General features: G+C 47.9%; 1 protein-coding gene across 5 annotated transcripts in view; it reads right to left on the bottom strand.

Annotated features, from left to right (window-relative positions):
* ATXN10 (ataxin 10) overlaps positions 1-24,562 on the bottom strand; it is a 154,748-nt gene that overhangs the window by 20,768 nt on the left and 109,418 nt on the right. For 4 of the 5 annotated variants that reach the window (XM_002723648.6, XM_089307740.1, XM_017339764.4 and 1 more), the window contains one exon: positions 1,392-1,455. In XM_002723648.6, coding sequence (XP_002723694.4) covers positions 1,392-1,455 — 64 coding nt within the window. Of the gene's footprint in view, positions 1-1,361; positions 1,456-24,562 lie in introns of all 5 variants that reach the window. The other variant, XM_089307739.1, reaches the window with a different exon arrangement.

Below are 24,562 nucleotides of genomic sequence, written 5' to 3'. Positions count from 1 at the left end.
GGCGCCTGAGCACGGACCACGCATGGCGTGTCCACAGATCAGCAAGTGACAGGCGCCTGAGCACGGACCACGCGTGGCGTGTCCACAGATCAGCAAGTGACAGGCGCCTGAGCACGGACCACGCGTGGCATGTCCACAGATCAGCAAGTGACAGGCGCCTGAGCATGGACCACACGTGGCGCGTCCACAGACCAGCAGCATGCCTGTGTCCAGCAGCCTTTTAGTTTCTGGCCATTGCCAAATGATTAGTGATGAAAACTCTTCACCAGAAGGTCCATTCAGAGAACGTAAGTGTAAACTGTTGATTTTTTTTACAGCATTTTTTTTCATTGAGAAATGCGACATCTACAATTGTACCTGAACATTCTTGTACTGCTTTCTTTTTTTCTTGGGGGCCTAAAAACTGTCCAAATTCTACTAAACACAGGCTGCAGCGACTGGCAACAACGCCACGCACTGAGCTGACTCACCCCGCAGAGGCTGCTGGGCTATCTGCCTTTCCTGACTGGTCGTATGGACTACTGTAACCTTAAAGGATTCCTTTTCCTGTTACTAATCAGAAAAGTGTGAACATTTTTAATACAAACAAGCATTTTTCAGTCTACTTACTTTGACACATGTGCTTCTCATCATCTCCTGCTCTCTCCGCAATGCAGGCTATCCTAAGGGCACTGATTTTAAATGCCCTGCCCCCCCCCCACCTCCTCCACCTCCTCAATGCCTCCTACTGGCCACACTCTGAAACCCTCACAAGGCCTACTCAGACCCCCAGCATGCAGTGTGACCAGGGCAAAAGACGAGACTGAGTCTGGCTCTCACCATGGAAGTCAAACAGTTGGTTTCATCTCAGAAGTAAGCAGGTTGTGCTAGGACCCTGGTTACTCACTGACGTACCAGGTCAGCTTCATACACACAACCACTTAGTGACATGGTGGGAAAAGAGTGCCTTCCAGCAAGGGCGGCCAACCCAGGAAGGCGCAGAACTCGAGCCCCCAGCTGCAGTACGGGGGCAGGAGGACAGGGCCTGCAAGTGCAGAATTCGAAGCCACTGAAATGCCTCTCCTAGGCTTCCACGCTGTGAGCACAGCCCCTCCCAAGGACTGCAGCCCTAGGTCCCTGAAGTCATTAGTGTGCCATGCTCACACCCCAAGGAGGCACACACAGCACAGGCGCCTTGAATGAACGGCACGTGTTACTGCCATGCTGGCTGAGAATGTCCCAACTGCCACAAAAAATTTAACTTAGTATACTGCAACGGTTACAGAGCTATTCTAACACCTCAGCTTTGAGAAAGTGGCTTGGCTATTAGGAACAGGCAAGCAGGCTAGTCAACTATGTGGGCCAAGGCCCCTGGTTGTGACCTGTACGTGATGATTCACATGCAAGGATACAGGGGTTATTGTCATCGATTCTGCAGCTGTCCAGGATCAACGGAATGCCATCCAGCTCATTCACCTGGAGAGGAAGAGCACAAATTTACAACAGCCTGGTTAGAACCACAGATCACACACAATATGTCTGTTTTTCCTTTTTAATTTCTTCTCTCAATGTTACAACACGGCTTGTACAGTTATCCAAAACATCTATATCAACCTGATAATACTTCAAAAGAGACATAAAGTGGTAATTTAGGGACTGCAACATGGTGGAGGAGGGGGCCGGTGCTGTGGCATAGCAGGTTAAGCCTCTGCCTGTGGTGCCAGTGTCCCATGTGGAAAACAGTTCAAGTCCTGGCTACTCCACTTCTGAATCAGCTCCCTGATAATGGCCTGAGCAGCAGAAGATGGCCTAAGTGTTTGGGCTCCTGCACCCACATAGAAGACTTGGATGAAGCTCCTGGCTCTGCCTTCGGCCTGGCCCAGCACTGGCTGTTGCAGCCATCTGGGGAGTGAACCAGTGGATGGAAGGTCTGTCTGTCTGTCTGTCTCTCTCCTCCCCGCCATCCCTCCTCCCCCCCCCCCCAACTCTGCCTTTTGAATAAAATAAATAAATCCTTATAAAAAAAAAAAAGTGGAAGAATTGCATTCCCCGGGTAAGCAAGAGAAACATCTGCAGAGGCTGGCGCTGTGGTGCAGCGGGTTAAAGCTCTAGCCTGAAGCGCCTGGATCCCATATGGGTGCTGGTTCTAGTCCCAGCTGCTCCTCTTCCGATCCAGCTCTCTGCTATGGCCTGGGAAAGCAGTAGAAGATGGCCCAAGTGCTTGGGCCCCTGCACCCATGTGGGAGACCCGGAAGAAGCTCCTGGCTCCTGGCTTCAGATCAGCACAGCTCCAGCTGCTGCGGCCATCTAGGGAGTGAACCAGAAGATGGAAGATCTCTCTCTCTCTCTCTGTCTCTACCTCTCTCTGTAAGTCTTTCAAATAAATAAAATAAGATAAAATAAAAATAAAATAAAATAAAATAAGATATGGACACAACAGAAGACCCCTGCAGCCAACACATCACATTGACAAACTGAAGAATAAAAACATGATTATCTCATCATGCAGAGAAAGCATTTGATAAAATACAACATCCTTTCATGATGAAAACCTTAAGCAAATGGAATATAGAAGGAACATTCCTCAACATAATCAAAGCAATCTGTAACGACTCCACAGCCAAAATCTTATTGAATGGGAAAAAGTTGGAAGCATTTCAACTAAGATTTGGAAGCAGACAAGGATGTCATGCCCACTTTTATCACTGCTATTCAATATAATCATGGAAGTTTTAGCCAGAGCCATTAGGCAAGAAAAAGACATCAAAGGGATACAAATTGGGAAGGAGGAAGTCAAATTATCCCTAGTTGCAGATGACATGATTCTATATAGAGAGGATCCAAAAGACTCCACTTAGAGACTACTGGAGCTAAGAAGAGTTTTGTAAAGTGGCAGGATATAAAATTAACACATAAAAATCAATAGCCTTTGTATACTCAAACAATACCAAGGCTGAGAAAGAACTTCTAAGATTAATCACTTTCATCAAAATGTCCATGCTATTGAAAGCAGTTTACAAATTCAATGCAATCCCAATCAAAATACCAATGGTATTCTTCACAAATCTAGAAAAAAAAATGGCACAAAAATTCATAAGGAAACACAAGAGACCCTGACTAAAGCAATGTTTTACAACAAAAACAAGGCCAGAGGCATCAAAATATCAGAGTTCAAGACGTACTACAAGGCAGTTATAATCCAAACAGCCTGGCACTGGTGCAGAAATAGACCTACAAACCAATGGAACACAACAGAAACTCCAGAAACCAATCCACACATCTACAACCAATTCATCTTTGACAAAGAGGTTAAAATCAATCCCTGGAGTAAGGATGGTCCTTCAACAAATGGTGCTGGGAAAACTGGATTTCCACATGCAGAAGAACAATGCAAGACCCCTACCTTAGACCTTACATGAAAATCCACTCAAAATGGATCAAAGACCTAAATATACGACCACATACCATGAGATTACTAGAGAACATTGGGGAAACTCTGCAAGACACTGGCATGGACAAAAACTTCTTGGAAAAGACCCCAAAGGCACAGGCAATCAAAGTCAAAATTGACAAATGGAATGCTATCAAGCTAAGAAGCTTCTGCACTGCGAAGGAAACACTCAACAAAGGGAAGAGGCAACTGACAGAATGGGAGAAAATACTTGCGATTCATGAAACTGATAAAGGATTCATATCCAGAATCTATAAAGAGTTCAAGAAAGTCAACAACATGAAAACAAACAGTCCAATGGAGAAATGGGCAAAGGACTTGAACAGGCATTTTTCAAAAGAGGAAATTCAAGTGGTTGATAAATGAAAACATGCCCAGGATTACAGCTATCAGGGAAATTCCAACCAAAACCAAAACCACAACAAGGTTTTACCTCACCGCAGTTAGAAAGAATCTCACACAGAAATCAGCAAACAATAAACACTGGCAAGGATGTGGTGAAAAAGGTACCCTGGTCCACTGTTGGTGGGAATGTAAACTGATCCAGCCATTGTGGATGACAGTACGGAGATACTCCAGAAAGTTGAAAATGATCCAGCAATCCTATTCCTGAGAATTTGCCCAAGGGAAATGAAACTGAAATATGAAAGAGTTATGTTTACAGAAGCTCAATTCACAATAGCTAAGATATAGAATCAACCTGGATGCCCATTAACTGAAGACAGGATAAAGACATTATGGTAAAAAAAAAAAATATACACACACACACACCATGGAGTACTACTAAGCCATAAAAAAGAATGAAATCTTGTCTTTTGTAACAAAATGGATGCAACTAGAAACCATTATAATTACTGAAATTAGCCAGTCCCCAAAATACAAATACCATATGTTCTCCCTGATTTGTGGTAAGAGAGTACCGTACCAAAAATGTAACATATAGGAGTAAAATCAACATTTTGACCTTTGACGATTATTTACAGCCCTGAACAGTGTTCTAGTTTTTTCCTTCTATCTTTTTACTACTTGTTGAACTCTTTACTTAGTGTAGGGTTAATCTTTTTTTTTTTTTTTAAATAAACATCTTATTTATTCCACTTCTCCCACAAATTATTTTTTAAAGATTTTATTTATTTAAGATGTAGTTACAGACAGAGGGAGAAACAGAAAGAAAGATCTTCCATCCGCTGGTTCACTCCCCAAATGTCTGCAATGGCCAGAACTGAGCTGATCCAAAGCCAGGAGCCAGGAGCTTCTTCCAGGTCTCCCACATGGGTGCAGGAGCCCAAGCACTTGAGTCATCTTCCACTGCTTTCCAGGCCATAGCTGGGAGCTGAATCGGAAGTGGAGCAGCCAGGACTTGAACCAGCACCCATATGGGATTCCAGTGCCACAGGCAGAGGCTTAGCTCACTATGCCACAGTGTGGAACCCGCAGGCTTAACCTTCTGAGTGTGAAGTAAACTGAAAATAGATCATTGTAAAGATCTGAGAGGGATTCAGAAAGGAAGGAGAAGGCAGGGTGGGACATATCACTAGGTTCCTAAATCTGTATATGTGAAACACCTAAAATTTGTATACCTTAAATAAAATTTTTTAAAATTAAAATAAAAAATTAAAAATAGTACTAATTGGGGCTGGCACTGTGGCGCAACAGGTTAACCCTCTGCCTGTGGCACCAGTATCCCATATGGGCACTGGTTTGAGTCCTGGCTGCTCCTATTCCAATCCAGCTCTCTGCTGTGATCTGGGAAAGCAGTGGAAGATGACCCAAGTCCTTGGGCCCCTGCACCACGCAGGAGACCTGGAGGAAGCTCCTGGTTCCTGGCTTCAGAGGTGGCTGCTGATCAACTGCTTTGAAGCCATGACCAAGATACAATGATGAATGACGAAAGACAGTGCAGAACCAGCTGAAGTGTGACTGCTATTATATAGGAGGAGTATCATTTTTTTTAAATACTGGGGGAACAACAAAGGGTTAACTCAACAGCTAGTCAGGGTTGCCCACAGGGTGAAGAGGAGGATGGGGCAGAAGCAGCAAGAACAGACACTGGGAATGGATTTTGTGTAATTCTGATTTTGGAGGACTGTTATACAATTTTTAAAATCAAAGCTATAAAAACTTACAGCAAACAATTAAACTAATAGTATGTAAAGCAAAGAATTAAAATACTACTCTGACTTTCCATCCCTAGAGAGATACATCCTGAGATCACAGAACCACTTTCAGTCACCAGAATGGGAGGAAAGATGTGGGGACTGTTATCCTGGACCACTGCTTTACATCTGCCTTACAGCACTAGGAACCCAGGTTTTCCGCCTAAAAAGTCTCAAAGAAGTTAATTGTACAATTAAATTAAAAATATTAGTATGAACACATGATACTGTTCTGTTCCCCAAAACTATTATTTCTTAGCTTTGTCTGCTTCAAAGAAGGCCTGAGAGCAGAGACAACCCAGCAGTGAAATGCACGGCTGCTGTGAGGGGAGCCCCCTCAGCCCCACGCCTGCAGGAAGCCCAGACCTGCATGGCTCGGCTGCAGGACCACCAAGGATCTCGGTGCCACCGACAGGCTCAGTGTCACAGGAGCCAAAAGAGAGGAATGCATTAGTTGGTAATCACTGGCTCTCCTTTTAATAAAAGATTTACTTATTTGTTTATTTGAAAGGAAAAATTAGTGAGAGAGCTTCCATCTGCTGATTCACTCCCTAAATGGCCACAACAGCCAGAGACGTGTTAGGCCAAAGCCAGGAGCTTCATCAGTCTCCCACGTGGGTGCAGGAGCCCAAACACTTGGGCCATCTTCTACTGCTTTCCCAGGTGCATTAGCAGGGAGCTGGATCAGAAGTGGAGCTGCCAGGATACAAACAGCCAAATGGGATGCCAGCACTGAAGGCAGTGGCTTAGCCCACTGTGCCACAGCAGCGGCCCCTAGGAAGTACAGTCCAAGGTGAGGCATGGGGCCACTGCCTTCTGTGGGACAGGAGAAGAGGAGGAGCTGGCAATCTAGCAGGCCATGTAGTTGGATTCTTTCAATAACATTTGGGCTTGAACTTTCTGAGTCTTTTTTTAAAACTTTATTTCCCTAGTAATTCATTTTACGCTACTAAAAGCTAGTTAGGATGGTCTTAGGGGAAAGGCAACTTACTCTTTGTCACAGACGGTTGAGGTGCAGCAGCATGGAGGGTTAGGCCATGATGGAGGGTTGGTCCTGGAAGGGGCCACGTGTTTGAGAAGCACAGAGGGTAAGTCTTATGGCAAGCTGGTCGTGGTCCCAACTGGGAACGTATCCAAAGCTCACCAGCCATATATCTGCCAGCAGGACAGGCTGCCCATCACCCAGCCTCCAGTGGAAGTAGAGCGAGTGTCAAATGCACTGGCCTTGCTGCTGACACCGGGTAAAGAGAACACAAGCACCTAGCATGGGCGTCGCAAGGAAGGACCACCAGTGGACCCTCAGCAGTTCTATGTGATGTGAGATCCAAACTCCTCAGGGACACGGGTGCACCTCCATGCCAGACAGAGGTCATTTTCCAAGCCCGCGGTTCAGGTTAGCCAGGGGAGCACACAGCACGGGACTCACTGGGAAAGCCTCCCTGGAGAAATGATGTTTAGATCACGAGAAGAATCGATAGGAATAAAGTGGAAGAACAACATGGCTGTGGTTCTGGGCAGGGAGGGAGTGAGCAGAGGTGGGAGACAGGAGCACAGACTGGCCGAGGAACTGGGACACAGCACAGGAATGTGGAGTGGGCAGCAGGCAGTCAGTCCAGCTACGAACCCAGTGGCCGTGGGCCAAGCAAGGAGCCTCCAGTTTCCTTATCTGCAGAACTGGGATGAAGGGCCTACTTCAAAGAATGCCTGTTGAGTATGGAGCGCACTGCTGTCTGGTTAGCACACTGGCAGGTGCTCGTTTAAGCAGGAGCACTGTGCACAGGGCAGTCGCTGGGGACACCACACTGCTAACAGACAAGATGAACGCTGCGGCAGACAAGTGGGCGGTCGCTCCGAAGAGCACAAGGACACTGGAGGCCTCCAAGGGCTGAATCTAGCCTTCCACTCTGCACCAGGCCAAAGCCTATTCAAGATTAATCATTCAATGCAAAAACAGAAACAAAACCACACCTCACTTCCTTTTAAAAAAAGAGGGGGTGGCAGAATTCTGAGCTATGCTAAGTGGGTAAGACATTCTTCAGAAGGAAACCAAGTCACACGCTAGAACCTGGAATCTCAGAAATCGTGATTACGCCAGAGTTGAGGGCGTGTGAACCCAGGCAGTTATTCCTCACTTACACTGCTACATTACGAAAGGATACAGGGGAACTTTTTATAGAAGCTCATTAAGTGTTTACCACGTAAGTTACTTATTCTAGACAAGGATGAGAAAGCGCATACGCACTCAGAACGAGCACAGGCTAAGGTCACCGGGAAACGCGGCACTGATGCAACTGTTCCAGGACGGGGGACTGACTGCAAGGCTTCCCTGCCAAGGTTAAGGTTACTGCTGCAGCAAGAAGCACAATTAGAAATTAGCAAGTTTTCTTCTGTTAGCACTTCATAAAACAAGGGAGCTGTTTGTTTCTTTACCTAACAAGTTGGGAACTGATTCCAGACCCGTAATAAATGAGTCACAAGTTGTAGCTCACATTGAGGAGCCAAGCTCCGTCAACACACAGCCACAGGGCAAGGCACCTCAGCAGACAATAAGCCTGGCTTACACAAACTAACACTTAGCCTCTGGAAGTAAACTCTAAGCAGAAGGACAGCTAATTGCCGTGCTACCTACTCCCCGCCACGCCAGCGGTCACGTGAGAGAACACTGCAAGGTGAACGGGCCTCAAAGCCCCTTTGGAAAAACACCTTAGGCTGACAGCAAGCAGGGCCGCCCCTTCTGGCTGCTTTCACACCGAATGTTGGGCACAGCCACAGGGAAATCCAACGAAAGGTAAGAGCACAACACCAAGGGAGCACTCCTGCTTAAATACATGCCACATCAAATCTCAGCGACATCTGGGAATGATGGGTCCCCAACACACACACACCCCACCCCAGGAGAATGACCAGCGAGGACGCGGTCTGGGGATGGGGAGAGGTCAGTCGGGGGCGAGCCCAGCAGGGGCAGCCGCGGGGTGAAGGGCCAGCAGCAGCACCAGCCTCCACCCCTGCCCGATGCCCAGCCACGACAGCGGGAGGCTGGCAGACTATGAATTCCTGCTCAGTCCTCTAACAGTGTGGCCCTGGGGAGTTTTCTGAACTACTTCCAGTCTAGATCTTCTTCCATGGAACAAGCGAGCCATGCCCACATCCAGAGCTACTGTGAGGACCATGCGAGACCGTGCTCAGAACAGAGCCGAGCACACCAGGAGACTACAGGAAGTGGCGGCCATCAGTCATGTTTTTTTTGCTCAGTGCTGAATCTCTTCAGGTTGCCTTTACCATTCATACCTGAAAACAGCCAGAGCTGTCCGTCAACACCCAGCACCCATCCTCCAACAACATTCCATCACAATCAGGAAATGCGCAGACACGGGTTCCTCTGAGTGAAGGCCATGCTGCTACCGCCACAGCAAGGAGGCCTCAAACGTTACCACTTCCACAAACAGCGCACCATTGCCTCTGCACGGCACTGCTTCCAGGACGCTCTGCGCAGCTCAGCACTGCGCACTTCAAGATCAAGTCACTGCTTCAGTCGCCAGAGCGGGGGGAACAAGCCTCAAGCCGCACCCACATTTGCAGACAAGCTCTCTCTGGGCCAAAGTCTAGGCCTGTGGTTCTCAACCCTGGCTACAGGTAACAGTCACTTGTGGTTCCAACTCCAGAACAAATGTCCAAGTTTCGGCATCAGTCTTACACAAGCGCTCCTGGAACAAATAGCTGGTTGAGAACTCCTGATCTCTGCAAAGCCCGAGGCACGCGCTGCGCCAACATCTCCAAGACGAACTGCTCTAACACTGCCCTCTGCTGCCTTGGTGGGACTCTAAATGCACCTGTGAGATACACTGTACATACAGTAAGCTGCACCCACACCTGTCAAAGTACAGGCAGACGGACACAGAGCACTTCCGTCATGCTACCTGGGATCTTGGGCACAGTGTCACCCCGTGTGGTACCAACAGCGTTCTTGTATTATTCTTGACATCAGCAAAAAAATACGCAGTATGAAATTAGCTATTGTGCCCGGTGTCATGGTGTAGCAGGTAGAGCTGCTGGCTGCAGTGCAGGCATTCTATATGGGTGCCAGTCTGTGTCCTGGCTGTTCCACCGCAAATCCAGCTCCATGCCGATGGCCTGGGAAAGGCAGAGGAAGATGGCCCAGGTGCTTAGGGCCCTGCACCCACGTGGGAGATAAGGAAGAAGCTCCTGGCTTCAGGTCCACCCAGCTCCAGCTATTGCAGCCATCTGGAGACCTCTCTCTGTCTCTGTCTCTCCCCCTCTAAATATGACTTTCAAATAAATAATATTTTAAAAATGTTAATTAGCGTTGAATTTTTTAAACAGATGTCCTTTATTATGGTGAGGGCGTTCCTTTAAATTTTAATTTGTAGAAAATTTTGTCACGAAAAAGCGGTGAATTTTGTGTCAATGGTTCTTCTGTATTGAGATAACTGTATCATTCCCCACCCCCACCTATTACACCCTTCATATGAAAAGTTAGTGTTTCATGTTCTAACTTTAAACCAACAGTGCATGGCTGGAGATAAGCCACCACTGTTTACAATGCATCACCACTTTCATGTATTTCAAAGGATGATAACAGCCTTAGACCAGGGGCCAAAACTTGGGCACCCAGAACTCAATGCAGACACCCCACGTGGGTGGTAGGAACCCAATTCCTTCAGCTATCAATGCAGCCTGCATTAGCAGGAAGCACCCTGATACAGAATTTATCAATTGTGTTGAGTACGCTGATTTTCTGTTTCGTGCTTCAGTGACTTCCATTCCGATTTTCTTCTTCTACACTGGCATAATTTGCTCTTGATTTTATTAGCTTTGCAAGCCACAAATTTACTTACATACACCGTATCTTCATTTTCATCAAATTCAATATATTTCTAATTTCCATATAATTTGCCTTAGACATGGGCTGTTCAGAAACCTATTGTTGAATCTGTAAGCATTCTGAGACCTTTAAGGGTATTACTGCCGATTTCTAATTTTATTAGTCAGAAAACGCACTGGACACGTTCGTTCTTTTCAGTTCATTCAGATCTGCCGTACAGCTCAACGTGCGCCCGCTAGGTCAGTGCTCCAGGTGTATGCTGCTATCTGGCCAGGGCAGTGTGCTCTAAACTGCGATTCCTCGAGCTGACCAAGTTTTCTATATCCATTCTGACGTTCTTCAGCTTGTTCTGGAAAGTATTAAGTGTTAAGATCTCCAGGACTGCGTACCTGTATCACCTTTCAGTTCCATCAGTTTTAGCTTCAGATATCTGAAGCTCTGCTATCAGCACTTTGGATTGCTATGTATTCTTGATGAAATGACCCTTCAGTCATCGTGAAATAACCCTCCCCCCCAGGAGTATTTCTTGTCCTCTAATCTATTTTACTGATATTAATACAGCTAGTTTAGCCTTGTTGCAAGTGCTTGCACGGTACATCTTTTTCATTCACTTTTATTTATCTTTAATTTTAATGTATACATCATATAATCGATTTTTGATTTAAAAAAATCCAATCCAATGGTCTCTGTCTTTTAATTGCATATTAAAGTCAGTTACACTTAATGTATTTACCAACATGACCGGGTTGAAGTCCATCTTTTTTTTTTTTAATTTATTTATTTATTTTACTTGAAAGTCTGAGTTACAGAGAGGCAGAGGCAGAGGCAGAGGCAGAGAGAGAGAGAGAGAGAGAGAGAGAGAGAGGTTTTCCATCCGCTGGTTCATTCCCCAATTGGCTGCAACGGCTGGAGCTGTGCAGATCTGAAGCCAGGAGCCTGGAGTTTCTTCCAGGTCTCCCACGTGGGTGCAGGAGCCTAAGGACTTGGGACATCTTCTACGGCTCTCCCAGGCCACAGCAGAGAGCTGGATTGGAAGTGGAGCAGCCAGGACTCAAACAGGCATCTATATGGGATGGTGGCACTGCAGGCAGCAGCTTTACCCACTATGCTACAGCACTGGCCCCTGAAGTCTATCATTCTGTCATCTGTTTCCATTCGTCGTTAACTGCTCTTTATTCCCCCTTTCATCTTAACATTTAAAACTGAGAATGAAATTATGTTACCTTTACCACATATTTAACGTTCTCAGACATGTACAGATCAGGTGTCCACACGCGATCATTTCCCTTTATTCCTACAGGATTTCCTTTAGCAGAGCAGCACAGTTCTGCCGGTGACAAGTTCTCTCTGCTTACACTCTGTCTGGAAACAACGTCATTTCATCCTTACTTTTGAATGATACTCTATTTGTATATGTAAAATTCTGGACTGACAGTTTTCTTTCAGCATTTTAAAGATGTCATTCCATTGATTCCTGTCTTGTATAATTTCTGAGTGGAAATCTGACATCACTCTCATCTGCTGTTTCACACAGACAGAAGTCAGTGAATTAGACAGAGCGCCACAACACCATGCAAGACCAACCAAAACCAAAAGCTGGTGCACATAAACACTGACAGAATGGAAAAACACCAGAAAGACCAACGAGGGAGAACACAGAGACATCCTTTTAAAAACAATAGTATGAAAAGTAGCAAATATTTAAAGACAACATAAATAAAACAAAGCATTCTGAACATTAAAAAAAATCTAAATGGAATGAATATTTCTAAACAAAGTAGAAAAACACCAAAATCAACACAAAAAATAAGAAGTTTGAATAGCATAATGATTATTATAGATATTAAAATGACAATGACTCACTGACAAAAACAAAGACCAAACAGCTCTTCAAGTGAGTGCCACCAAATTTTCAAGGACCAGGTCACCTATTTTGCATGCAAATTGTCCAAAAGCAATATAAAAAGAGGGAAAGTTCCCAATTCAGTTTATGAGACTAGTATGACTATTCCAAAGTCAGGACAACACAGGCCGACGCAAAAAAGACACAGGCTGTTTAAACTTAAGATACCCCCAAAAGAATCCTAGAAATATTATTAGGTTAACTAAATTGAATATGCTACTAAAATATAACATGATCATTCCAAGTTTTCTCAAAAATGCATGAACAGATTAATGCAGAGGAGAAAATCCACAATTGATCCTCAATGATGTATCCCTGACCACCTCAGACACAAAAGAACCGCTGGTCATGTCTAGTCCCTATTTATGATGCTTAAAATTTTTAGTTCTCATGATTAAAAAACTGCTTACATGTCGGAACCGATACGAGTATCACACTGAGAGGTGGGGTGAGTGCTAAAGACTAGGAAGACCATGCACTTGGATACTATCTCAAGGCACTGATGCAGAAAAGTAAATTCAACAAAATATTGTAATTTTGAAAGGTGTGGTTTGGAACATCCTGTCTCTAGAAGTAAAAAAAAAAGGCTCAGCAAATCAAAGAGGAACTAGAGTGATGGGAAACAGAAGCAGTGGAATAATGCAAACAAAGCAATAATGCTGACTTAGCTGAAGGAAGTTTTTTTTGTTTTGTTTTGTTTTTTAAGGAATAAAAGTTGAAATCTTAGGGAATAGAATACATAGAAAGAATATGGAAATAAAGATGTAGGTCAGGAACAGAAAAATGCACCTAGTTCTAACAGCTCTTGAAGTAGAGGAGATGCAGTAGTTACTGCAGCAGAAACCATGAGCTGCGCACAAACCCCAGGAGAGAAGCGTGGCCTGGACTCACCGGAATTACTCCTATGAAGGAGCACAAGATTAAAGATCAGGGGCCGGCGCTGTGGTGCAGCGGATAAAGCTACCGCCTACAGTGCCGGCATCCCATATGGGCACCAGTTCGAGTCCCGGCTGCTCCACTTCCTTATCTAGCTCCCTGCTCATGGCCTAGAAAGCAGTGGAAGATGGCCCAAATCCTTGGGCCCCTGCACCCGCATGGGAGACCCTGAGGAAGCTCCTGGCCCCTGGCTTCAGATTGGCGCAGCTCTGGCCGTTACAGCCCACTGTGGGGTGAACCAGCAGATGGAAGACCTCTCTCTGTCTCTCCTTCTCTCTCTGTGTAACTCTGATTTTCAAATAAATAAATAAATCTTAAAAAAAAAAAAAAAAAAAAAAGATGATAGATGAGTGAGGAGACTGCTCCCAAGTGCACAGGCCCACCAGCTTTCCTCCACCAGCCCCTTCTCTCGGCCACAGTCTGCTCTTTGGCACCAACCATGACGTGCTGGTTTCTGGGGACAGACTTTAGCTTGAGGAGACTGGTGTGGGGCCCAAGTGTTTTGAAAATCCTATGTTCTGCTAACTTCCCTAAGTGAGGCGTATCAGCAATCTGGTATTGGTGCTCCCGAAAGAACCACACAGGTCTGAGCAAGAGCAGCCCAGGCCGCAGCTATCGAAGGGCCCAGAGCCTAGAGAAGCAGCAAGAACCCCGTCACAGCTCAAGGAGCAGAGCACTTTTAAATCCTGGTTTCTTTGTATTTCAACACACAGTAGCAAGAGAATTTGACTCTAATGCCTTTGGATATTAATTTAAAATGAAATGTAATCTTCGGATTTCAATACCTCCCTGGGAATATGATAATGAAATAAAGTTAATAGTAAAAATGGAGTGTCTCCTATGGGTATCCTAGCAGTGCAATGAGTTCAGGCCTCTCACTAGAGCCTCTCAACATGGAATGAGTTTCCTGCCCTGAGGTCACAGAGACTTCGCAGTTAATGAGATCTGTGTTTTGTTCTGACCTACTTCAATCTGATGTGGGCAAACCTCCACTCCCCACAGTGGTCCAGAAGAAAGAACACGGGCAGAGCAGCCCCTGGTGCTGACAAACTGAGCTTCTCTCTGAGGGAGACACTGCCACATGCCTGGGTACCAGAAGCAGAGCCCAACACATCAGCAGCACAACACGGAGCTCTGCACACTGGACTCTCTAGGTCTCCTTCCCACGGTGGGGACAGGCAGGTCCGGGCCTCCATCAGTTGTGGAGTCTACAGTATACACGGCGGCCATTTGTTTGCACGTCTGACTCAAACATTATAATGTGGGGCTTTCAATTATAAGAACCATGTGAATTCATTCATTCTGTACCCCTTGCATTGTCCTTAGACAATAACTACATATAACTGCTTGCTTAAAAAATTAAACATGGGGGCTGGCGCTGTGGCACAGCGGGCAAAGCTGCCATCTGCAGTGCCGGCATCCCACATGGGCGCCAGTTCAAGCCTGGCTACTCCACTTCCAATCCAGCTCCCTGCTCATGGCCTAGAAAGCAGTGGAAGATGGCCCAAGTCCTTGGGCCCCTGCACCTGCATGGGAAACCCGGAAGAAGCTCCTGGCTGCTGTCTTCAGATTGGCCCAGCTCCAGCCATGTGGCCATTTGGGAGTGAATTAGCGGATGGAAGACCCCTCTATCTGCCTCTGCTTCTCTTTAACTCTGCCTTTCAGATAAATAAATGTTTTTTTAAAAAAAAGCAGAAAAAAATTACACATGTATGTGAAGAAGACAGAACATGTCTTATGACTGATTCCACCATGCCAACTCAGGAACTAACCAATGGGTATGTACAGAGTAAAACTTAGTGGGGTGAGAGGGAAGTAAACACTCAATAAAAACATATTCACAGACTATAATTCCCAAGGCAGAAATAAACAGGGCCATCCACCTGAGAGGGACCCAGCAGGCTCTACTTGAGAGGAGTGGTCAGGACAGACTGTTTTACACTTACACTGAGACCGAACAACCAGAGTGGCTGTCTCTCCAGCGGGCAAGAGCCCTTACCACAGGGGGAGTGAGAAATACCAAGACCTGAGTCGGGAAGAGCGGGCATCCCGCATTACAGAAGTAACTGTGCGAGCCCAGAGGCAACGGCGGAGCTGAGAGGCAGCCGCAGGACAGAAGCCGACCCTGCTGAGCCCTGTTCTCAATGCGTCTCTGGGCCGGCGGCAGCAGCAGCTTCCTCTGAGGCCCCAGCTCACCTGGACCAGAACCTCTGGAGTGGAGTCCACAGACAGCATTCGACAAGCCTTTCAGGTGGTCACGATGCCCTTCACAGAGGGAACAAGTTTTCAGTCTTCACTGCGAATCTAAATCACCCAGGGCCTTCACAGGACCAGTGCAGTGGGCCCACCTCCTGCCCATGAATGTGAACCCTGGGGACCACAATTTTGGCACATAAACAGAGGTTCCTCCACTTACAATGGGGTTATACCCCTACAAGAGAGCTGAAAGTAGCCCACGTCAAAGATGGATTAACTACACCAAACCTATCAAACATCCCAGCTAAGTGACACGGGGGAGCAGCAGCTGAGCACATCACTGAAGAACACCAAACCATGCGCCCACAGCCCAAAGATCAAAACTCAAAGCACAGCTTCTACTGAAAACCTACTGCTTCTGAGCCACAGTGAAGTCAAACCTTCTAAGCTGAACCACCCTAGAGGAGGACCACCTGCTCCCCGGGTGATCCAGACTTACAGCAGGGCAGGAGATGGTAATTCCTCCCCACGGCCCCTGAAGACTTTACGCAGCGGAACGAAACAATCCAATCCAGGTTTTAAGATGGTGACTGTGAGCTGCTCTGGACCGTGGCTGCACTTTCCACTAGTTAACCATGCTCCACAAACAACAGACGGGAAATTACAGAAACGAATCTCGAGTTTCAGATTTCACATTATTCTGAACAGCATGATGGAAGCTGGTGCCACTCCCTTCAGCTCCCCACCCATGGGTGGCATGACAGCCATCCCTGTAACCCTCACGCACTACGACCCCAAGGCAACACGGCCCGTGTCACTCTCATCATGCAGGCACCTCAGCATCTCACAGCAGCACCGGGAGGCGTTCTACGAGAGATGAGGCCATGTAACTTCTAGTACAGTATGCTGTTTAACTACTCTATTAGCTCTTGTCCATCCCTTATGACACGTGAGTGGTCTTTAAATCCTGGGCACTGGAGATCTTCCGGAGCGAGTGGATGGACACACTGAAGGGCTCAGGACTGAGACCTGAGGCAGTCCAACACTTAGAGGTTTCAAGTGACGAATCTTTCCATAACTCTGGGATCACCTTCAAACATTATGTAATCAAAAGGTATCAGTAATCTGACACTAGATACTGTGGGCAAATGTAAACACTCAATCCTGATAGATTAATTTGTAAATGACTTGGGTATTTTTTTCCCCCAGGAGATCATCAATAACTGAAGACAGAGCGACAAGAATTTCTTTAAAAGTCACAGTGGGGGCGCTGTGGCATAGCAGGTAAAACTGCTGCCTGTACTGCTGGCATCCCATATGGGCGCTGGTTTGAGTCCTGACTGCTTCACTTCCGATCCAGCTCTCTGCTGTGGCCTGGGAAAGCAGCAGAAGATGGCCCAAGTCCTTGGGCCCCTGCACCGGCATGAGAGACTCAGAGGAAGCTCCTGGCTCCTGGCTTCGGATTGGCACAATTGCAGCCATCTGGGGAGTGAACCAGCGGATGGAAGATCTCTCTCTCTCTCTCTCTCTCTCTGCCTCTCTGTAACTCTGCTTTTCAAGTAAGTAAATAAAACCTCTTAAAAAAAAAAAAGTCACAGTGATCAGCAGATTCTCTGTCCACTAATCATCCTTCAAGGCAGCTTCTTTTAGAAGCTTTATTTCCAAACTGTGGGTTGAGGATTGTGCAAATTTCTGTGTTTTGCTAAAATTAAATGGGAGTAACAAACACACATATATAACTCACTAGGCTGAATAAAAATTTTATTTTGTCCTAAACCAGCACCACAGGAAGAGCAAAACTTGGGACGAGAAGGTCACGTCCGAAGACCAAGGCACTGCCTTCCAATACAGAAAGTCTGCAGAGTACCCAAGGAAGAGGCAGTCTTGGTAACTGGAGGCTGAGGGGCAGGAAGAGGACGGCCACTCACCCTTCCTAAGTCCCTGCCCCACCACACCCTGAGGCACAGGTTCGAGGCAGCAGATGTGAGGGGCAGGGTCAGAAAAAGGCTGGGGTGGAGCAGCACTTAGTGGCTAAGTCACTACCGGGGAAGTCAGCAGCCAGGGCCCAGTCTCAGCTCTTTCGGATCTGGTCACCTACTACATGCCACCCTGCAGGGAACAGCAATGGCTCAGCTGCTCGGGTCCCTGCCAGTCATTGCGAGACAGACCCAGACTGAGTTCCCGGCCCCTGGCCCGGCCCTGGCTAGTGTCGGCATTTGGGGAATGAGATGACAGATGGGTTCTGTCTCTGACTCTCTTTCAAACAACACAAATAACTAAAAATATTTAAGAAGAAAAAGGAGACAGTGAGAACTCAAATCCACTTCAGCAAGAAAATCATCCCCTTAAAATTTCACTGCAGCCCAGCTGAGATGCAGTCACAGCCTCGTGCTCAGGGGCGGGATCTTCCCAAGAATATTCTTGATATTTTCAGTCTTTTAAAAAATACATATACGCTTCAGAAATGCAGATCACCTCGTTACACACAGTGCCTTGAAAACATGGCTCTCCAGGGTGTAAACTACTCTATTACTACAAGCTCTAACCACCAGCCTCCTCTTCAGGGTGTTTGTAGCATTTCTAAATTTTCAGCAACAATGTAATGAGCAGCCACACACACAATTTTTTAACCTTATCAGGGATGATTTCCTTTGTAGAAATTCCTGAGAGAACGACTGGATCAGAAATACCAACATCTTTAACATCTCTTGGACACACACTGCTTACTGCCGTCCAGTCTACACCACTCCGTGAACACCCATGTCTTCACCCTTACAACAGCGCGGAACTGGCTTCAGATGCCTCTTCAGTAGGAAGGACGCCAGTTAGGCGCTTTCCTTTACCTTGCTATTGTCCTATTTGAAAGGCTGCCCAAGTTTTATAAAGTCAAGTTGCAGGAGATGAGGCCTCGGTGGAGCAGCTGAGCTGCGCCGTGGCCTCGCACTCCGAGTCAGCAGCCCTCCCAGCAGGGGACGCAGGGGCAGCAGGAGCAAGGGCAGCCGGTGCCCAGCTTTTCCCGCACTAACTAGCACCGTGACACTGCAGAGCTGCTCTGCGAAACAGCTCTCAGCACTAGGGATGCACGTGAAAAGCGAAGTGTTACACTGCAGCAGGAGCCTCAAAAAGGGAGGGGAGACCCCACAGACCACAGACAGCAGGTGAGGTGGCGGCCCTGAGACAGGCGCTGCCACAGCCCAGCAGCAGCCGGGGCTCTGACCACACCCAGAAACACAAGACAGTGTTCCAGCTTCAACTACCAAACCCAGGAAGGTTAGCAACGAGCTGTTCTTTAGCAAATATCTGCAACTGAATTTAGTGCAATTTTCTCATGTATGTCACTTGACAGATAAAAAAAAATTGTTTAAATAATGAATGAAACAACTGGTTTCTAAGAAGCTACCTGTATTTCTGAATAATACAAGACTGCCCCTGCCCCAAAAAAAGAAAATATGTAATTGTTTTTTAGTGAGAAGGAAATCCCTGACACCTGGTAAAAACTCATATTTGGTGAATGAAGGTTAAATCGCTGCACAGCTATAAAATTTGTCTTCTTCCATGCTGACCAATTACAAAACAACCAGAAACCTCGGGGCTAGATGTCAGAAAGGTATTTTCAACCGATCCGGAATGCAAAATATCTCCCCGTGTCTGGTTCAGGAGAGTGCCTCTCAGAGCCGGCCTCCGAGTCCCACCCGGCATGGCGCTGCAGCAGGAAAGCTGCCAGGACTCAGGAGCACAGAGGGAGCCTGGTGCTGCCACTGCACAGCCTTGGGAGCACAGGTGAGTCATGATGGCCACCCGTGAAAAACAGCACCCCCAAAGAACAAAGAGAAAACGAAAAAAACAAAACAGCCCTGCTGCGAGCAGAGGAGCAGAGGTGCTCCAGCAAACGGTGAGAAAACAAAGTCTTTCCCAATCCCTGGCTCTAGAAGCGCCCATAAAACACGGGTGTTAATGTAATCTTCTTCACTTATCCTTCCACTTACGGCATTCTCACTGCATTCTTTGTTAAGAACTTTAAACTGGCTGAATCATAAGAAAAAAAGTGTAGGCACAGCGCTCGTGTCCCACCACTGCTATTTCGTTAAGACAGCTTAAGCAAGACATCAAAAGCTGCCCAGTGAAGTATTTAAAGAGCCAGATGAAAGACCTGTTTCCAAGCAGAAGCAAGAGAAAGTATGAATCAAGCAGGGAATTTCTCTCGTGGAGCTGAGTGCCCATCACTTAAAACTCTGCTGTATTTCACCGCCTCCCCAGCGCACTCGGGCAGGTGACCTGGGAAAGTGCAAACCAGAAAGGGTCAGCAGACCATGGCAGAGGCAGAGAAAGCAAAGCAGCTCGGGAACGCTGATCTGGCACACTTGTGCTAGCACGCACAGCCACAGTCGGAACAAAAATAACCCATACGGCGAGTTTTTAAAAATCTGCATTCCACGGCTGCCACTCGGGAGCAGTTCTCACCCACAATGCATCACCTGCGAAGTCACACTTCAGAGCCTGAGCAAACACAGCTCTGTCCCAAACACATCAGTCTTTAATTTTTAACCCATGGACAGAGCCTCAAGGGCTCACTGGATTACCAGGAGCTCCTGGAGTCCTGGAAACTACAGATGAACTTAAACCCGAGCCTTGTTGCGAGTGCAAGTCTCGAGCCCACACTGGACACCCACCACACACTGGCCTTTGGGAGGACATCGCAACAGCCAAATGTCCTGTCCGGCCCACTCCAAACCACGTGACCTTTGGATATAGGGAGGGATGAATCTGTCAGAGGAACGGGGGGAAGGGGACAGAAGGGGACAGGACCAACCTCCGGTCCTCGCTCCTCTGCCTGCTGCCTGCTCAGGTCCCCGAGGAGGGTAGGGTGGAAGCCCTAGTGCCGCCTGCAAAGGGAGACACTCAGGGTGCAGCCTGCAGTCAGGACAATTCTACTGACCATCTTTCAGAAGCTCCGTCAAGGGAGCAGGAAAGGAAAGATACGCCACACGCGCCACAAGCAGACATGCAGGACCAGAAGGGTCCTGTAAGGCAGGAGTCAGTGTTCCAGGGGTCGCTGGTCGTCTGTCCACTGCGCTCAGGAACCGCATCACCAGAAGCCACATCTTCAGATCCTTTCTGCGTGACTCTGTGCTCTGAAACACGGAGCTTCACCTGGGTCTCCCATGGAGGTGGCAGGGGCCCTGGTACTTAGGCCACATTCACTGCTTTTCCCGCGCCATTAACAAGGAGTTGATCAGAAACGGAGCAGCCAGGACTCCAGCCTGAAACTCCTTTGCTAGAATTTGCTCATCTGACAAACACTGAAAAGAAAGCTACTCACATGAGCACTAGAGACGAAAGGGAGAAACAGACTGTGTGTGGCTCTTACCACAGTCAGGACGGAGATGCTGGGAAGGACACAGTGAAGGCCTCAGAGCAGGCCAACAGCCAGTATCGCCGTCCAGCACTGGGGGGCAACGGGAAATGCCAGGAGCAGGTGAAGCTGCTGCCGGGGACACCAACATCCTGGCTGGGGGCAGGCTGGAGTCCTGGCTGCTCCACTTCTGATCAACTCCTTGTTAATGGCGCGGGAAAAGCAGTGAACGTGGCCCAAGGACCAGGGCCCCTGCCACCCACATGGGAGACCCAGATGAAGCTCCTGGCTCCAGCCTGGCTCAGCCCCAGCGCTTGAGGCCACTTGAGGAGCGAACCAGAGGGTAGAAGATCTCTCTCCATTTCTCTCTGTAACTCTTTCAAATAAATAAAATCTTATTTAAAAAAAGAATGAAAGATTGATAACAGATTCGTTCCAGCTTTACAAGGATGGATGGGCTGATGGGATCATGGAAATTTCCAGAAAGGCAAGTCAATTCACAGGCTATACCAAGGAAACCTGACCCAGTCCTGAACCTTCTCAATCTGTACATTTGCTTTCTTGCGGAAGAGGGCATGATCCCTTCGAAGATGTTTTCACCACAGCCTCTCCTGCTCCCCCAGGACTCCCACAACAGAAGGTCAGGACTCAGTCTCCATGTCCCTGAGGCTCGGATCCTCCCTGCCCTCTCCTCAACCCACAGTCTTTTCTATTGTTCACAGATTAATTCTCACTCCACTGTTAAGGGCACTGAGCCTACTTACTGAGGTTTTTTTAATTGTGTTACTTCAGGCCCTAACATTTCCATTTGGCTTTTCTTGGTATCTTTTACTTTGCTGCTATTTCCTTCATTTCTTCTTCTTCTTCTTTTTTTTTTTTTTTTTTTTTTTGACAGGCAGAGTGGACAGTGAGAGAGAGAGACCGAGAGAAAGGTCTTCCTTTGCTGTTGGTTCACCCTCCAATGGCTGCTGCAGCCGGCGCGCTGTGGCCGGCGCACCACGCTGATCCGATGGCAGGAGCCAGGTACTTCTCCTGGTCTCCCATGGGGTGCAGGGCCCAAGCACCTGGGCCATCCTCCACTGCACTCCCGGGCCACAGCAGAGAGCTGGCCTGGAAGAGGGGCAACCGGGACAGAATCCAGCGCCCCGACCGGGACTAGAACCCGGTGTGCCGGCGCCGCAAGGCGGAGGATTAGCCTAGTGAGCTGCGGCGCCGGCCTATTTCCTTCATTTCTATTGAAGCGTGTGTATGACTGCTCGATAAAGCACGTCGGCAGTGGCTGCTTTGAAATTTCCGTCCGCTAATCCCAACGCCAGCACCATCTCTGCTCCTGGCGTGTGGCGATGCCTTCCCTCTTGCAAGCCGACTCTCTCGGTCCGGGGAGTGGCGCGTGTCTAACTGCATCCAACATGCTGGGCAGAAGAGCATCTTAGCAGTCTCCTGGCCTTCATGTTCCGATACCGGGGGTGGAGAGGGTTCCCCTCACTGCAGCCAGGAGAGGCGAGTTCCCAGGCCCCTCTGTCTCCCGGCAACAGTGGCCAAGGGAGTGGGGGCTCATCACTGCAGCCAGGAGAGGTGGGTTCCCAGGCCCCTCTGTCTCCCGGCAACAGTGGCCAAGGGAGTGGTGGCCCATTACTGCTGGGCAGAGTGGGAGTTCGAGCTCCCCACAGGACCACAGCCGAAGGCCAGGGAGGAGGGGAGCCCAGCGGGGAGAAAGCTCCTGTGATACACAGCAGAGGGTCGCTTTTCCTGTCCAGTCTGAGAAAACCCAGGGAACTCACTGACACACCACTGGGTTCCAAGGACCCAGCCAGTGTGCTGTCTTTTAGTCTCCCAGTGCCTGTTGGATACGCAATGCCCAGGGCTGATAGCAGGGACGTGGAAAAGCCATCCACACCATCAAACGGAAGTCTGCTGGACAGCAAACTGGCTTCAAGAGGCCAAAGGACTTGCACTAGAAGATGAAGGAAACTGATGATTCAGAAGAGAACAGGATGCCCTTGTGCAAACAAAAGTAAGGTCCTTCCAGTGAGCTCTGTGGTGGGCGCTGCCCTGTGCCATGAGACTGAGGAGAAGCGCCTAACAGGGTACCCCAGTCCCCGAGGGCAGGATACGGACTTGGAGGTCTACCTGGGTGCAGGGCCAGGACACCTCTCGCACTGCCAACACCCTCACCGCGAGCCATTCCGAAAGGGGCAGCTCTGGGGCTGGCGCCGTGGTGCAGTGGGTTAACCCTCTGCCTGCAGCGCCAGCATCCCATATGGGCGCTGATTCTAGTCCCGGCTGCTCCTCTTCCCATCCAGCTCTCTGCTATGGCCTGGGAAAGCAGTAGAAGATGACCCAAGTCCTTGGGCCCCTGTACCCACACGGGAGACCAGGAAGAAGCTCCTGGCTCCTGACTTCAGATCGGTGCAGCTCTGGCAGTTGTGGCCATTTGGGGAGTGAACCAGTGGAAGGAAGACATTTCTCTCTGTCTCTTCCTCACTGTGTGTAACTCTACCACTCAAGTAAATAAATAAAAATCTTAAAAAAGAAAAAAAAAAAAAAGAAAGGGGCAGCCCTGCTCCCACTCCCAAGACATAAGACCCAGATAATAATGACTTTAAATGACACAGTCTGCCTCCCATCTTTTTTTTTTTTTAATTTTTTATTTATTTATTTATTGACAGGCAGAGTTAGACAATGAGGGAGTTATAGACAGTGAGAGAGAGACAGAGAGAAAAGTCTTCCTTCCGCTGGTTCACTCCCCCAGTGGCCACTACGGCTGTTATTGCGCTGATCCAAAGCCAGAAGCCAGGTGCTTCCTCCCGGTCTCCCACGCGGGAGCAGGGACCCAAGCACTTGGGCCATCCTCCGCTGCCCTCCCAGGCCACAGCAGAGAGCTGGACTGGAAGAGGAGCAACTGGGACTAGTACCCAGCACCCCAACTGGGACTAGAACCCGGGGTGCCGGCGCCGCAGGCAGAGGATTAGCCTAGTGAGCCATGGCACCGGCCCTGCCTCCTATCTTGGTAACAAGCCTACTAGCTGGGATTCTATGGATGTGAATTAATGCAGATAATATTAACCTTACACTTTTAGGGTAGTGACTCGATCAGTAAAACTAATGGAGTATATTTACTCATTCCTTTATCAACCAGTGATTTTTCAAAAACCTGTTACTAATTCTTAAATAACTTAAAAGTGAAAATTTCAGAAGAATGGCATATTTTCAGATAAAGGAAAAATGTCTTTTTTGGTGTGCTTTCAAAATGTGTAAATTTTATTTCATCTCAGCCAGATCACAAACCACAAATTTCAAATTGCAAGGCTCAGTTTTGAGATCTATACCTATGCAAGACGATCTAGAATTGGTCACTTCACACCATCTATATTCTCAGGTGCACACACTTCCTACAGGGCAGCTTGCTGAAGGAAGAGCCTTCCAGAAAGTGAGACTCACAAAGAGAGCCTGCTGCAGACCTGAGCGTACCCACCATAGCCCCAGCAGTGGCCCTGCCCCCAATGGGCAGGTTTCCCTCCTTATAAACAGAACAAACAAAGCCTCTCTCCTGGTCTTCTGCGTCATATTCTGGAATCATAGGATGTCACCACAGAAAATGCCTCAGGAGACTGGTAATAAAATCATACTTCCGGCCGGTGCCACGGCTCACTAGGCTAATCCTCAGCCTGCGGCGCCGGCACACCGGGTTCTAGTCCCAGTCGGGGCGCCGGATTCTGTCCCGGTTGCCCCTCTTCCAGGCCAG

The sequence above is a fragment of the Oryctolagus cuniculus genome, chromosome 11, assembly GCF_051225735.1.
Source record: "Oryctolagus cuniculus isolate XC-2025 breed Fujian yellow rabbit chromosome 11, ASM5122573v1, whole genome shotgun sequence".
Lineage (NCBI taxonomy): Eukaryota > Metazoa > Chordata > Mammalia > Lagomorpha > Leporidae > Oryctolagus > Oryctolagus cuniculus.
This window is presented reverse-complemented; position numbering and strand designations above follow the sequence as displayed.